This window comes from Myotis davidii, unplaced genomic scaffold (genome assembly GCF_000327345.1).
Source record: "Myotis davidii unplaced genomic scaffold, ASM32734v1 scaffold65, whole genome shotgun sequence".
Classification (NCBI taxonomy): Eukaryota; Metazoa; Chordata; class Mammalia; order Chiroptera; family Vespertilionidae; genus Myotis; species Myotis davidii.
The window spans coordinates 205,793-219,020 of NW_006297833.1; the positions used below are offsets into that span (position 1 = coordinate 205,793).

The 13,228-nt window shown below is 40.0% G+C and overlaps 2 protein-coding genes across 7 annotated transcripts in view; one reads left to right on the forward strand and one right to left on the reverse strand.

Moving 5' to 3' along the window:
• The window catches only part of FLT1 (fms related tyrosine kinase 1), a gene marked incomplete at its 5' end in the record, with an annotated part of 158,605 nt that extends 156,202 nt beyond the window's left edge, over nucleotides 1-2,403 (forward strand). The window contains one exon of the mRNA XM_006773677.2: nucleotides 451-2,403. Coding sequence (XP_006773740.1) covers nucleotides 451-652 — 202 coding nt within the window. The remainder of the gene's footprint in view (nucleotides 1-450) is intronic.
• A 6,722-nt stretch (nucleotides 2,404-9,125) lies between these two features.
• Nucleotides 9,126-13,228, reverse strand: part of PAN3 (PAN3 poly(A) specific ribonuclease subunit) — a 141,105-nt gene continuing 137,002 nt past the window's right edge. For all 6 annotated transcript variants that reach the window (XM_006773672.2, XM_006773674.2, XM_006773675.2 and 3 more), the window contains one exon: nucleotides 9,126-12,007. In XM_006773672.2, coding sequence (XP_006773735.1) covers nucleotides 11,867-12,007 — 141 coding nt within the window. In that variant the 3' untranslated portion in view covers nucleotides 9,126-11,866. The remainder of the gene's footprint in view (nucleotides 12,008-13,228) is intronic.

The following is a 13,228-nucleotide window of genomic DNA, read 5'->3' on the forward strand; positions in this document are numbered from 1 at the left end:
TTTCCCTTCCTCTCCCTCCCTCCTCCCTTCTCTCTCTCTCTCTCTCTCAATAATCTATTTAAAATCAATTTTTAAAAACTCCTTAAATAAAAAGAAAGAGTGGCCCAGATGGTGTTGCTCAGTAGTTGAGCATCGACCTATGAACCAGGAGGTCACGGTTGGATTCCCCGTCAGGGCACATGCCCAGGTTGTGGGCCCAATCCCCATGGGGGACGTGTAGGAGGCACCCGATCAATGATTCTCTCATCATTAATGTTTCTCTCTCTGACTCTTCCTTCCTCTCTGAAATCAATAAAAATATAGTTTAAGGTGGGGCAGGTGTGGGCTAGAAGGGGTCAATGGGGAAGACAGGGGTCAATCTGTAAATGCCTGCAATAATAAAGAGTTTTTAGAGTAGCGTGATTTCAAGAAACTAAATTTGTATATTTGATGTTTCTCTTTTTTCTTTAGCTTGAAAGTAACCAGTAAGAGTAAGGAGTCGGGGCTTTCTGACCTGACCAGGCCTCAGCTTTGCCATCCTGACTGTGGGCACGTCAACAGAGGCCAGCGCAGGTTCACCTACGACAACGCCGAGCTGGAAAGGAAGGTCTCGTGCTGCTCTCCTCCCCCAGACTACAACTCCGTGGTCTTGTATTCCACCCCACCTGTCTAGGTGTGACGGCCTGGTTTCTAGAGCCACATGCAGATGTATACCCCAGAAAACGAGCTTCTGCCAGTATTATGCACATAGAAGTGTACACCTCTGCCTCTCCGCAGGGGCTAGATGCTCCTGTGGTTTTTAACAGTGCTTTTTTCTTTTGACTAACCAGAATGTAACCCCCAGATAAATAGAGTAAGAGTGACAAGTGAAGGCCAAACCCTCATTCAGTGTGTTAGAGAAATTCTTTCAAGTCCAAAGACTTCCTGCTCCTTGCCCCCAGGCCTCGGGCCTGGACAATTCAGGAGGCGCAGCATGCACCCAGGGACGGCAACCCGAGCTGGCCTACGCAAGCCCGGGGCCTCCAGCAGACATGGCTGTGAGGAGGAAAAGGGAAAAGGGAGAAAAGAAGAAAAGAGAAAACAGGACAGAGCACAAGAAGGGAGAATTTGAGCTGGGCCACATGGAAGGAGTGGATGAGGGCTACCAACAAGGACACTGAAGAGGTTCCGAAACCCTACCTAACCCACTCCATTTGAGAACCCCGCCAGGGAGCCAAGAGAATAGAGGGATGAGGGGACTTTTTCTGGATTCTGGGAGGCAAGAAAAGGAAAAACATTTTTTGGAACAACAAAGCGTATTTTAAAACATTAGCTACAGGACTGTCTCTCTGTCCATTCCCGTATGAGACACATTTTTTATTGCTGTCACTGAGGCCGTTGCTCATCTGAGCCCACACTGCCGGCCCCTCCGGCAAGCACACTGAACCCTTACCTGAGCTAAGCTGGAACATTAGTTCAGGGCATGTAGCATATTGTTCGTAGTAAGCTAACTGGAACGGCTGGTCTGCGAGGGTTACCTGTTGGGCTTAAAGCCCCATTTAAAAAAATCAGATTCTATTTTGAGTGTCAATGTATAGTCAAGACACTTAACTCAATGTTTTGCATTTGCCTATTTTGTACAGTTAGTTATAAAAGGAAGCCGAGAATGAAAATGCCCCAAAACGAGGGCAGAAGGAATAAGGAAGATGAGGCAGAGTGAGAGCCCTCTGTCTGCCAACCAAACCACCTCACTGCAACAGGCGGCCCGGAGGCTGTGTGATGGGATCCCACTCCCCAGTCGTCTCCTGGGAAGGCGGGTTAGAGCATTCACCAAGGTTTAGTAAGCACTTTATGCTCCTTGAGAAAAAGGTGATAGTAAAGTATTTCTGGAATTGGGACTCAGGACATTAACCCGCCATCCATAGGGGAAAAGCCGCTTTCATCTGCGTTCGCCTTGCCTTGGCCTGAGGATGATGGAAAAGGGAACAGGGGCGCAGGGTGCCCACTCCCCAGGGTGGAGGGCCGCGTCTGCGCCGGGCTCCGCCAGATGCTCTGTATTTAGGATGTTTGGAGCCTGTCAGAGCTGGGCAGGCCGCAGAGAAGATGCGGTTCCCTTGATGCATGCAGCTGAACTATAGAACCCGGGACACAAGTAACAGCAGCATCCTTCCCGTGTCACAGTCTTGTTTCAAGGTTCTTTGTATGGAGAGATGGGGACTGGGCACATCCGCAGTGAGCCAGTGGGAGCGCCCACGTGGCTCTGCAGGAGGGGCCTCTGGCCAGCAGAGCAGGGAGTCCAGCCTCTCCACCAAGCCAAGGCCCAACACAATCAGCCGGGAGGGGGAAAGCTTTGTTCTTCCTCTTCTTTACCGGAACGAAATCACCAGGGACAACCGGCAATAGTGTAAACCAGGTAACCAAGCGGAAGGTAAACACAGGGAAGGTGAGAGAAGACCTCAATCCATTCTCTAGTTTTCTCAAATTAGATAAGGACCCCGCAGATAGTGAAAATCACAGAAAACCTTAGCTATATGTATTATGTGCTGATTTTAATGATCTCATTCTTAATCATTGAGACCTTAGTAATACCACCTCACCAAAAGGAACAACCTATTATTGGTGTCAATTCCGTTTTTTGAAAGACTCAGGTTTGTAGCCTATGTGAGTCCATCCGAAAGGTTCCCATCTGGAATCCCAACACAGGAAAACAGGAGCTTGTAGCAACGTGTCATGGGATAGTTGCATGGGGCTTGCCACAGGTGAGTTCATTAAAACAGCACTGAAAACTGAAACACTAATTAACTGATGCTGGTATTAAATCATTTGTCGCTTATGACAAAAATGGTTGGCAGTGGCAAGGAAAGAACCAGTACCTCTTTTAGGATTTGTGAGATCACGTATGTGGAACTGCACAGGCGGGAGGGGACAAACCATATGCAACTGTAGGTCTCGTTTAAGACATGATGCCCACACCTTATTTGAGCCCACGCAATATATCTGTCCAAATCCTGGAAAATGTTACTTAGCCCTTCTAGCTGTGCCTTACTTCCCAGCCTGGAAGAATGTCAAACATGAAGCATATCTGCCAGCTCCTTTGAGCTGATTAAAGGAGGAGCGCGTCTTTGACTGACAGTGGTAGTAACTATATATGTATATATATATGTGTATGTATGTGTTTTGTGCAGAACTATTTAAGGAAACTGGAATTTTAAAGTTACTTTTATACAAACCAAGAATGTATGCTGCAGATATAAGACATAATTTGGTTCTTTATATCTAGTCACTATGAATGTATTTTATATACTATCTTCATTTAATAAAGTTAACTTCCAAACACATCTATGTATTTTCTTTTAATTTGCTTATAAATGAGAACAGGAGTCATAGGTTCCCTCAGGGGTGGGGAACTGATGTTCTGGGAGATCTCATTAAACCAATCATTAAGCAGCACAAAAGCAAGCACTGCTAGAGGTAAAGAGCTTTCTCTCAACACCATGAAATGGCTACTCTTAACGATCAGGACACTGCAAACAGTAAATAAAATAAAATCCAACTAGGCAGACTGCCCAGAAAACTAAATACTAAAATGAGGGAGATCACAAGTAAAACGTACAGAGTGCTGCCTGCAGACAAAAGTGCCCTCGGTTTAAAAAGAGTTTAAAATTAGTCTTTTCCAAACACTAATTTTCAGCTAATAAACAATTACCATAACTACAGAGGGGAGTGTGCGTGCCTGCGCCTGTGTTTGTGTGTATTAGAAGTTGTGTGCAAGAAACCATCTATATATATAAAAGCCTAAGTGACCGTGATGACCAGACTGGTCGCTATGACGATGCACTGGACACCAGGGGGCAGACAATGCAGGAGCTGCCCCTGGTGGTCAGTGCACTCCCACAGCCAACCTCCCGTGACCGGCCAACTTCCTGCGGTCCCTTCCCCCAGCCGGCCCGGCACGGATTGCCGGCCAACCTCCCGCAGTCTCTCCCCACTCTCACCTCAACAAAATAATTAGGCAAAGCCTAAGATAAGAACTTCCCTAAGAAAAGTAGACTACCTAAATATTATTTAATTTTGTTTTGTGGATTAAATCCTAGAAAGAGAAATAAACAATTCAGACAATCACTATCAACACAGAATAAGTGATCAATAACACATTGTCTTAGGAAGTGGTCATACCATCACCTTCCTAATAACATTATAAGGAATTAGATTGGTGGGAAAAGAACTGCTTTCTTTGGAAAAAAGGCAAGAAAAATAAAAGGCTAAATGACTAATCTCAGTAAATGTATGGTTAACTAAAGAGGACAAGAGGCGTTTTATCTTCAAAACTTTTAAATTCTTTAAAAATAATATTGGTTTTCATATTACACTCATTTAGGCAAATGATTTGAAGAATGCTTGAGGAACTGGTGTCACGTCATAATTTAGAAATTTTCTCATGACTCTGGAAACTTACAGTTCATTAGGGAATAGATTTTTTTCTTTCCTCCAGCAGGATAGCCAAGTAAGGTTTATTAGAATCCTTGGTGTTAAACATATTACCAGACTTTAGGATTTCACAGCAAGGACACATTTTTCAAAAATATCCTGGATCCCAACACAAGGATGACTAGCTTTCTACTTTTTGAGCTAAAGACATTTAAGGGCAAAAAAACAAAAACCAAAAACCAGCCAGGTGCTATTAATGTTCTATTTCTTGAGCTGGATACATAGGTGTGTTCACTTTGTGATCATTGCTGAGCTATATGTTTATTTGCAGATTTGTGTGCAATTCAAAAACAATTATCTTAAAAATACCATTTTAAAAGGAGTAGGGGCTTACTTTCAGACTAAAAACTATCAACGTTATGTGCCAGCAACTACTGTAAGTACTCTGGAGGAAAAAAACATTTAATTTTCAAAGCCATCCAATATGACAGGCACTATTAGTAAACCTTTCATGTCAATGGGAAAATGGAAGTAATCAAAAGGGAACTTCAAAATCCCACCATCACACCTACCCTCCTCCAGCATCTGTGCTCACATGCTCTGCCTTCCCTTATGAAATCAAAACACATGCTGGGCAGTCGTCTCCTCCTCTCACCTACACAAGGACACTCTCCAGCAACCCACCACTGCCTTACCCCCATCCACGTCCCCTCCACTGGATCAACTCTTCTATGGAAAGTTCCATCCCGACTTTCCCCTGCAGCTGCCACCCCGTTCCTTCACAGCAATACTCCCTGCAAGAGCTGGTTATGCTCCTGTTTCACATTCCTCCCCCCCAGGCCCGTAAGCCCCCTCACCATCATGCTGAGACTGCCCTTGGCCAGGTTATCCGGGAACTTCATATTGTTAAACCCAATGGCCATTTTCAGCCTCAGTCTTTCTTGAACCATCAACTTCACCTTTATTCCTAAAAACACCTAAATACCTTTTAACTGTGATCCCAGGACATCACACATTTCTTCCTCTCTCACTGGCCATTGATGTCCCTCTTACTGGTTTACTTTTCTCTGACCTTTGAACCTGGTTCCAGTTACCCCAGCACTCTGCCCTTGGACTTTTCTGTCTACACTAACTCCATCACCTCAGCCAGTCTCAGGGCTTTATGTGACACCTGCATGACAATGGCTTGTAAGTTACATTTATGGGCCAGATCTCAGCCCTAACCTCCAAAGTCATGTGTATGCCAAGTGCTAAATTGGCATCTTTGGATCCTGTGGCAGCATCTTCCAAAGATAGCTGCAGCAGTATCTCCCGAGTCCCACATGACCTTCGACAATGTGCGTTTGTCACTTCCCCGTTAAACTCCTCTTCCCGAGAATCAGAGCTGGCTCTGTGACTCACTTGCAATCATTAGAATGTGGCAGGAATGACCCTGCACTCAGAGGCCAGGTCAAAGAAAAAAAGAAAATCATGCATTTTCCAGTCTTTTGGTAAATTCATTCTCCAAGAGCTCCCAGTAGAGATCCAGGCACCATGTTTGGACAAGCCACATGGAGGCCATGAGTAGGTGCTTCCATTACAGTCCCCCACTGAACCCAGCCTTCATCTTTCAGTTCAGGTGCTAGATCAGCTGATTTCAGCCCCCAGGAAGTTTCCCAGCTGAGGCCCAAAACGTAATGAAATAGAGAAGCCATCCAGCTGTGCCCTGCCCAAATTCCTGACCCACGGAATCCCTGAGGATAATAAAATGGTTGCTTTATGCCATTAAGTTTGGTGTTGCTTATAACAAACCAGAACAAATGTGTACTGAACATCTCAAACCTAACAGGCCCCAGACCAAACTCTGTTATCCTTCCTCACTTCCCCATCCTCCCTGCCCTCTCACCCCCAAAACTCTTTGTTCCTACAACAATCTCTTCCAGTTCAGTACAATCCTCCATCCCATCAGTAGTAGACCAAATCCTTAAGTCATTTTAACTTCCCACTTCCTTTCTTCCTTCACACCCAATAAGTTAGGACATTCAGTGGGCTCTACCTTTAAAATATATTCAGAATTTAGTCATTTCATCCCCTCTACTGCTGTCACTCTAGTCCAAATCCCCATCATCTTTCACTTGAAATACAGCAATAGCTTGTTAACCAGCTGCCAAAGTAATCCTTTTAAAACGTTTTATCATGTTATTCTGCTCCAAATCCTCCTGCAGTTTCCCCTTTCACTGGGAGTAAAAGCCAAAATGGTCTTAAAAGGACTTATAGGACATTATTGCCCGTATCACCCTCTATCTTCACTTCTGACTCACTTTACTCTGGCCACATGGCCTTCCTGCTATTCTTCAAATATTCCAGGCACATTTCCGGACCTGGAATTCTTTTCTCTCAAATTCTGCATGGCTGCTGGCTCCTTCACTTTAAGTTTATCCTCAAACGTGAGCCCTACACACAAACCATCCCATTTGAAATTCTATCACCACCCCTATACTCCCCACAACTAGAGTAGCAAGATTAAACACAGGATGGCCAGTTACATTTGAATTGCAGGTAAATATTTTTTATTGAATTTATTGGGGTGATATTGGTTACTTACATACGTTTCAGGTGTACAATTCTATAATGCACCATCTGTATATTATATTGTGTGTTCACTACCCCAAGTCAAGTCTCCTTCCATCACCATTTATGCCCCCTTTAGCCTCTTCTACCTCTCCATCCCTCTTCCCCCTGGCAATCACCATACTGTTGTCTGTATCCATGTCTTTCTTTTTTTTTTCTTTGCTTAATCCCTTCACTCTTCTCACCCAGGTAACTTTTTAACATACCTATGTCCCACACAATACTTGAGACATACCTATGCTAAAAAAAAAATATGTTGTTTATCTATAATTCAAATTTAACTGTTCTATATTTTTATTTGCTAAATCTGGCAACCTTACCCACATCCTTTACCCTACTTTCTTTTCTTTCCATAGCCATTATTTCCTCTTAACATACTATATACTTCGTCTTCTTGCTAGAATAAAAGCTCTGTAAAAGCAGAAATTTTTGTCTGTTGTAGTCAGAGTTCTTCAGTTGGCTCCCAGAACAGCGCCTAACATACAATAAGCATTCGATAACTAGATCATGAATGAGTGAATTTAAATCCATTCAATTGCGGCACCGAGTGGGCAAATGGTTTACCCAAGATGACAGAGCTCTCAGTGGTAGAAGCCAGTATTTGAACTCAGGTAGCCTTGTTCTAGCAAACTGGTTTCTTAACCACCATGCATACTGTTTTAAATACATTTTAAAGACATGTATTTTTTAATTCTCTTTCCTTCCCTCTCCGCCCACCCCATTTATATAGGATATTTTACAGATGGGTCCCTAACCATGCATTTGCTAAAGGTGTTGGAGGGGAAGAGATCACTGTTTTTGACCATTCAGAGCACAGGAGATGAAAGCATTTGTCAGAGTGTATCAGATGTAACATCGGATTAACTTTAACAGTATTTTTAATGTGTTCTCCTAAGAAATTTAAACCTAAAAGATCCCTAAATACATCCTCAATTCTGAGCAGACTAGTCTCCCTTCTTCTTCATGAATCCACAATCATCAATTTTAATTTATATGATTCCATGGATTTTTTCAAGACCCTTCTACATATAAAACCTTTTATACTTATTCTCTCCCTTAATTCCTAAAACCAACTGACCAGTTCCTTCAGCTGAAATTAATCCCTTTCTTTTACTCTAGTTCTCCTTCACTTGTGCCTATAGTCCCTTATCACTTTCTATTCTGTACAGTATTTTTTCAACTCATTTCAAACGTACAAAAAAACCCCCCACAAAAATCCACAACACCCCACAATAAACATTCTACCCAGATTCAACAAATGTTAACATTTTACCATATTTTCTTTATCTACCCTTATCTTCTGAACTAGAGGCCTAGTGCACGAAATTCCTGCACTGGTAGGGGCCCTAGCAGCTGCTGGCCAGGTACTCCCTCCCTTCCCCCAGCCGGCCCCACCCCCTGGTCGAACTCCCAGACAACTCCCAGTCGAGGGGACAATTTGCAGACTATGCTTTTATTATGTAGGATAGTGCTTCTAAAGGACTTGGGGGAAGGGACATCCTTCACCTATACAGTAAATTAACTAAGTACTGAAAAGATTGGCTAGGTATCATTCCCATCCTTTCATGTAAGTGGGTCTTCCCTCCTAAACTTCACTGTAAGTCATGTAGCATATACACATGTTTGGGCACAACTATACATTTTGTAAGTACCAAGTACTCACACTTGCATTTTTAGTGCCTAGAAAAGATCCAAGTAGGCATTTAACAGATACTTGATAAGTCAATAAATCTACCACCATTTCATCCAAAGACCAAAAATACCTCCAAGACAAGCAGGAAATCATCAGCCTTTTAAATTCCTATCATTTGACAAATCATCTTTTTAATTTTTTCTTTTTAATCTTCACACAAGGATATTTTTTCCATTGATTTCTGAAGAGTGGAAGAGAGGGAGAGAGATGAAAGGGAAGGAGGAGGGGGAGAGAGAAACATCGATGTGAGACCCATTGATTGGCTGCCTTCCCCACATTCCCCTACAGGGGCTTAGGAACCTGCAACTGAAGTATGTGCCTTTAACCGGGAATCAAACCTGTAACCCTTCGGTCCATGGGCCGACGATCTAACACTGAGAAACCCAGCCAGGGCCCAATCATATTTTCAAATAAACTGGTAACAATAACAAAAAAGATGAGTTTCTTTCTGTAATTCTTTATTAAAAATACTGCTGTACACATAGAGACTGAAAACAGGATTAAAGATGAATAACCCAATTTGGGATCATGACATTAGAACTTAACATACTGGTGCTTTTTAGGGAAGTTGTTGACATCCAAATCACAGAACCAAGGTCAAAAGCAAAATACAAAGGTACCCTCAAAAATATTTACAATGAAGTAAATACACTAACAGAATTTAAAATAGGTACAAAAATTTGAAATGACCAACGCTACATGATTTCAAGGGTTGTCCTTTCTGTGCTTTTAACTATCGTAACAGGAAGGTATGGAAGTTTATATCCTTAATTTGACTCTTCTCAAAGAATAAAATCTTCCTATTAAAAAGACTAACTTTTAGACAACCTCTTAAATGGAATTACACTATGGAAAAGAGGGCTCCCCCAAAAAACACCTAAGCAGAACTAAGAGTTCTATTGAAAACCATTCCCAATAAAAACTAAATGAAAAATAAATATAAAACAAAGCTTAAAAAAATATGTATTACCTGACACCAACTGTTTCCAGGCTGATGATATTTACTCATGAAAACATATGAGCTGTCTATGTTTTATATTCAAACCAAGTCCTGAGGTTACTAGGGGCTGAAGCAAACTAGCATTTACAACACAAACATTCTTGGGTTTGTGATTTGAACCTGCCTTGCAGAGGGGAGTTTGCTGGTCTATACAGAATGAGAAATTCAAGCCCTATTTTACCCCTGCCCTTCCTTAGCTTTCACAAAACATTGGTCCACAAATTAAATTTTCAAAAAGTTGCCAGACCCCAAAACGAAAATAGATGATCCCCTTTCATTTTCAAAGAAAACAATATTGGAAAAAATCTCCAGCCTGCTTATAAATTAAGCATTTCATATTTCTTCTAGAATACAAGTAGTTCTTTTTTGTACAAAAGAATTACAATATGATTTGTCAAAAAACATATAAAAAGACAGCTGCTCTTCTTCAAATACATGAGCTAATGATAAAAGACTTTTGCATGTTAACGTCTCCAAGTTCCTGTTCCTTTTACATAAAAAGAACATTACGGTGGCAAATGTTAATTATCATTTGAATATTAAACATTATGTTCTTTTAAAATCCATCCAGATCAAATGCAATCATTGATTTTCTTTTTAGCAACTGATGCTACCACAGGTGGACTCACTTGTTACAATGTGAGAAGCGTGTCTCTAGTCTTCAAAGCTTTCAGGTGAAGAGAGGTGCTTTTCCTTGATGCAAATCTCAAGGCAGAGAAAATCATTTTAAAGCTTATAAAAAGTGGACAGAGAAATATTAAAAACTTCTCTGAAAACTACAAATATGTATAATCATTAAAATTGAAAACCATAACATCGGTTGCAAGTGCTTGGAAGTCTTTCCTGATCTTTTGAGTTTCCACATTTTCTTCATAGTTGCTTGGTGAGCACCCAGTGCTAGTAAAACATTCAGTGCTGGGAAAGGAGATACAGTCTTCATTACTGTTTTTTAAGAAAGAAAATTCCTATGTATTTGGCAGTCTTCAGTATCAAAGTATAAGTATTTCATTAACTAGAAATTCCATGAATACACAAGTTTGGCGACAACTGCACGTCCAAATATTAAGAAAGGTTAAGAGGAGGAAAATTCCAAAGTTTTGAGATTGACTTATTCAGGAATATCCCACATATTATTATTAAAAGCACTATGACTTTGGGCTAAGCAGTGACTGCAAAGGCACAGCAGATTGTTATCCCTCCAGATTCAGGCTATAAAATGTCAGAAGCTCTTGATGCCAGACCACTGCTGTGTTTAGCTCATCTTCTGAACAGTGTCTCTGTGTCTGTATCCAGTGTAAAGTACCATAATAAAGCTGTGGTTTAAAGAACAAAACTTTATACAAAAAAAAGCAAACTTCAGTCCTTTAACACAATTTCTCAATTTTTTTTCTATTTAAAAAAGATTGCATAAATGTAAATGTATCTGACTAGCAGGAAACGTCTTTTTTACAAAAGGCTCTGGTTGAATTTGGAGCAAAAAGTTCTATGAGCTCCTTCAGTTACTGTTTATCCAATCTTTACAGAAAGGATTTAAATCAAGTAATAGGGGAATTTGTATCTAACAAAATTCACTGATATTTCTTTTTGTGTGTTCTTTAAAACAAAACAAAAATCTCAATTGGAACTAACAGTGGGTGGCATATAGAGCTTGCATACAATACTCTTACAAGAATTATGCGCTACATTGAACTGTGAAATTATTTACCTGGTCCATTACATTATTCAGGGCAACCCATCCCCAAAAGAGCAAATTCTGCAACCCTCACTGACAAAAATGCTGTCCAGCATTGTTTCCAAAAAATATCCTTGCAAATAGATTCCCTTAATAAGTATACAATGTGGCAAAAGTTCAAAGATCAGAAAAAAGTCTTAAGAAAATTAAAATTAGTGCATATACAAGTGGAAAAAAACCAAAGCTGGAACATCAGTCGCCTAATGGTGCTCCTTAATCTAAAATAAATTCTTCACAGATTTGGCCCCAATGGCAGCCACAGCTCTAGGATGATTGAAACATTCTTCCTTTCAAGTAACAGTGTACCTGATTGAAATGCAAGCAGCTTTGCTCATCTTCTGTTTGTTTCCCAGACGTGAAATGAGATGATGAAAACAGTTCAGCTGTAGTGCAATTCGCTATAGGTTAAGCTCCTCAGCCATGTCCTGCGTGCTGTTAGCAAATACTACAACTGGCCATTGGCAGCTGCAATCAGTTCTTGAAAAGTGTTTTCAAAGCAGCGCTTTAAGTCACTGTAAGTCACCACAAGTACACTCTTCTCATCTCTGGAAATCAGGCTTATTTTTTCTGGCACACCAGCATCTAACTGAAACAGATACATTAAAAAATATGAAGTTTATACCACAAAGAAGATTCTCTACCTTATCTACTTTAGGACAACACTTGGCAATGATGATAAACATTTAAAATTGTTACATTTGCTTCTGGATATACATAAATATTTCATACCACCAATCAGTAGGTACACACTTTTAACTCAGACGCTTTTCACACAAATGCTGCCCTATTTCTACCTATCTTTCATGTTTTTTCTAATTGCTTGTATTATATAGTATAACTTAATTATTCCCTCAATATCTCCCAACATTTTGTATCACAATTACAGTACAATGAACATTTTCATCTAAACTTTTTCTTCTATAGAATTACTTCCTTAGGACTTAAAAGTACACTGAATCAGAAAGTATGAGTAATTTTATAGCCTATCACATACAGCCAAATTGCTTTCCACAGGATTTCAGACACCATAGCCTTGTAAGTTGTACCAATTTAGCAGCAACTTCATATCAAATGAGTGCCTTGCTGTTTTAATTTACAATGTTATTAAGATTACCAAATGCTTTCATATATTCACTTTTGTTATTTCCACAATGTGAATGCCAGTTTATAGTCTTTACCCACGGATCTATAAGGATACAGCATAGTATTTTAATGAGGTATCTATAAAGTATAAATACTAATCCTTAGTCTATCAAAAAAACTCATCTTGTCTTCACTTTATTTTTGTTAGTTTTTAATGCCCATTTTTCCTTCTTTTTTCATTAATTAATTCATTAAAAAACATTTAAAACTAATTCTGAAGACTCAAATTTAGAAGTAACTTTAGCAGTTAATTTCAGTCATTTCCACCAAAATAAGTTATGTTAAATTTTAATATCATCAATATGGCCATCCCTCCTTTTCAATTTATTACTCTCTTTTCCAAATTTAGAGAATTGTTACATTTCAGATTTGGGATAGATTTTATTTACTATTAGTTATTTTATGAAATGAAATTTCTTCAAATTTTCAATTATCTCCGCCTTATTCTATCAAATCTACTTGTCAGTGTTTATACCTGTTCTATAGTTTTAGTTATGGTACTCTGATACTATGGATAGTATCTTCTAAAATCTAATAGACTTATTCTTCTCTCATTGCTCAAGAAAAACACTTTCCCCTTAAGGGAAAAGGGCAAATGAATATGTAAATCATATTGGATTAGTTTAATGGTACATCATACAGTTTTATTCTGTCTTAATGTAAG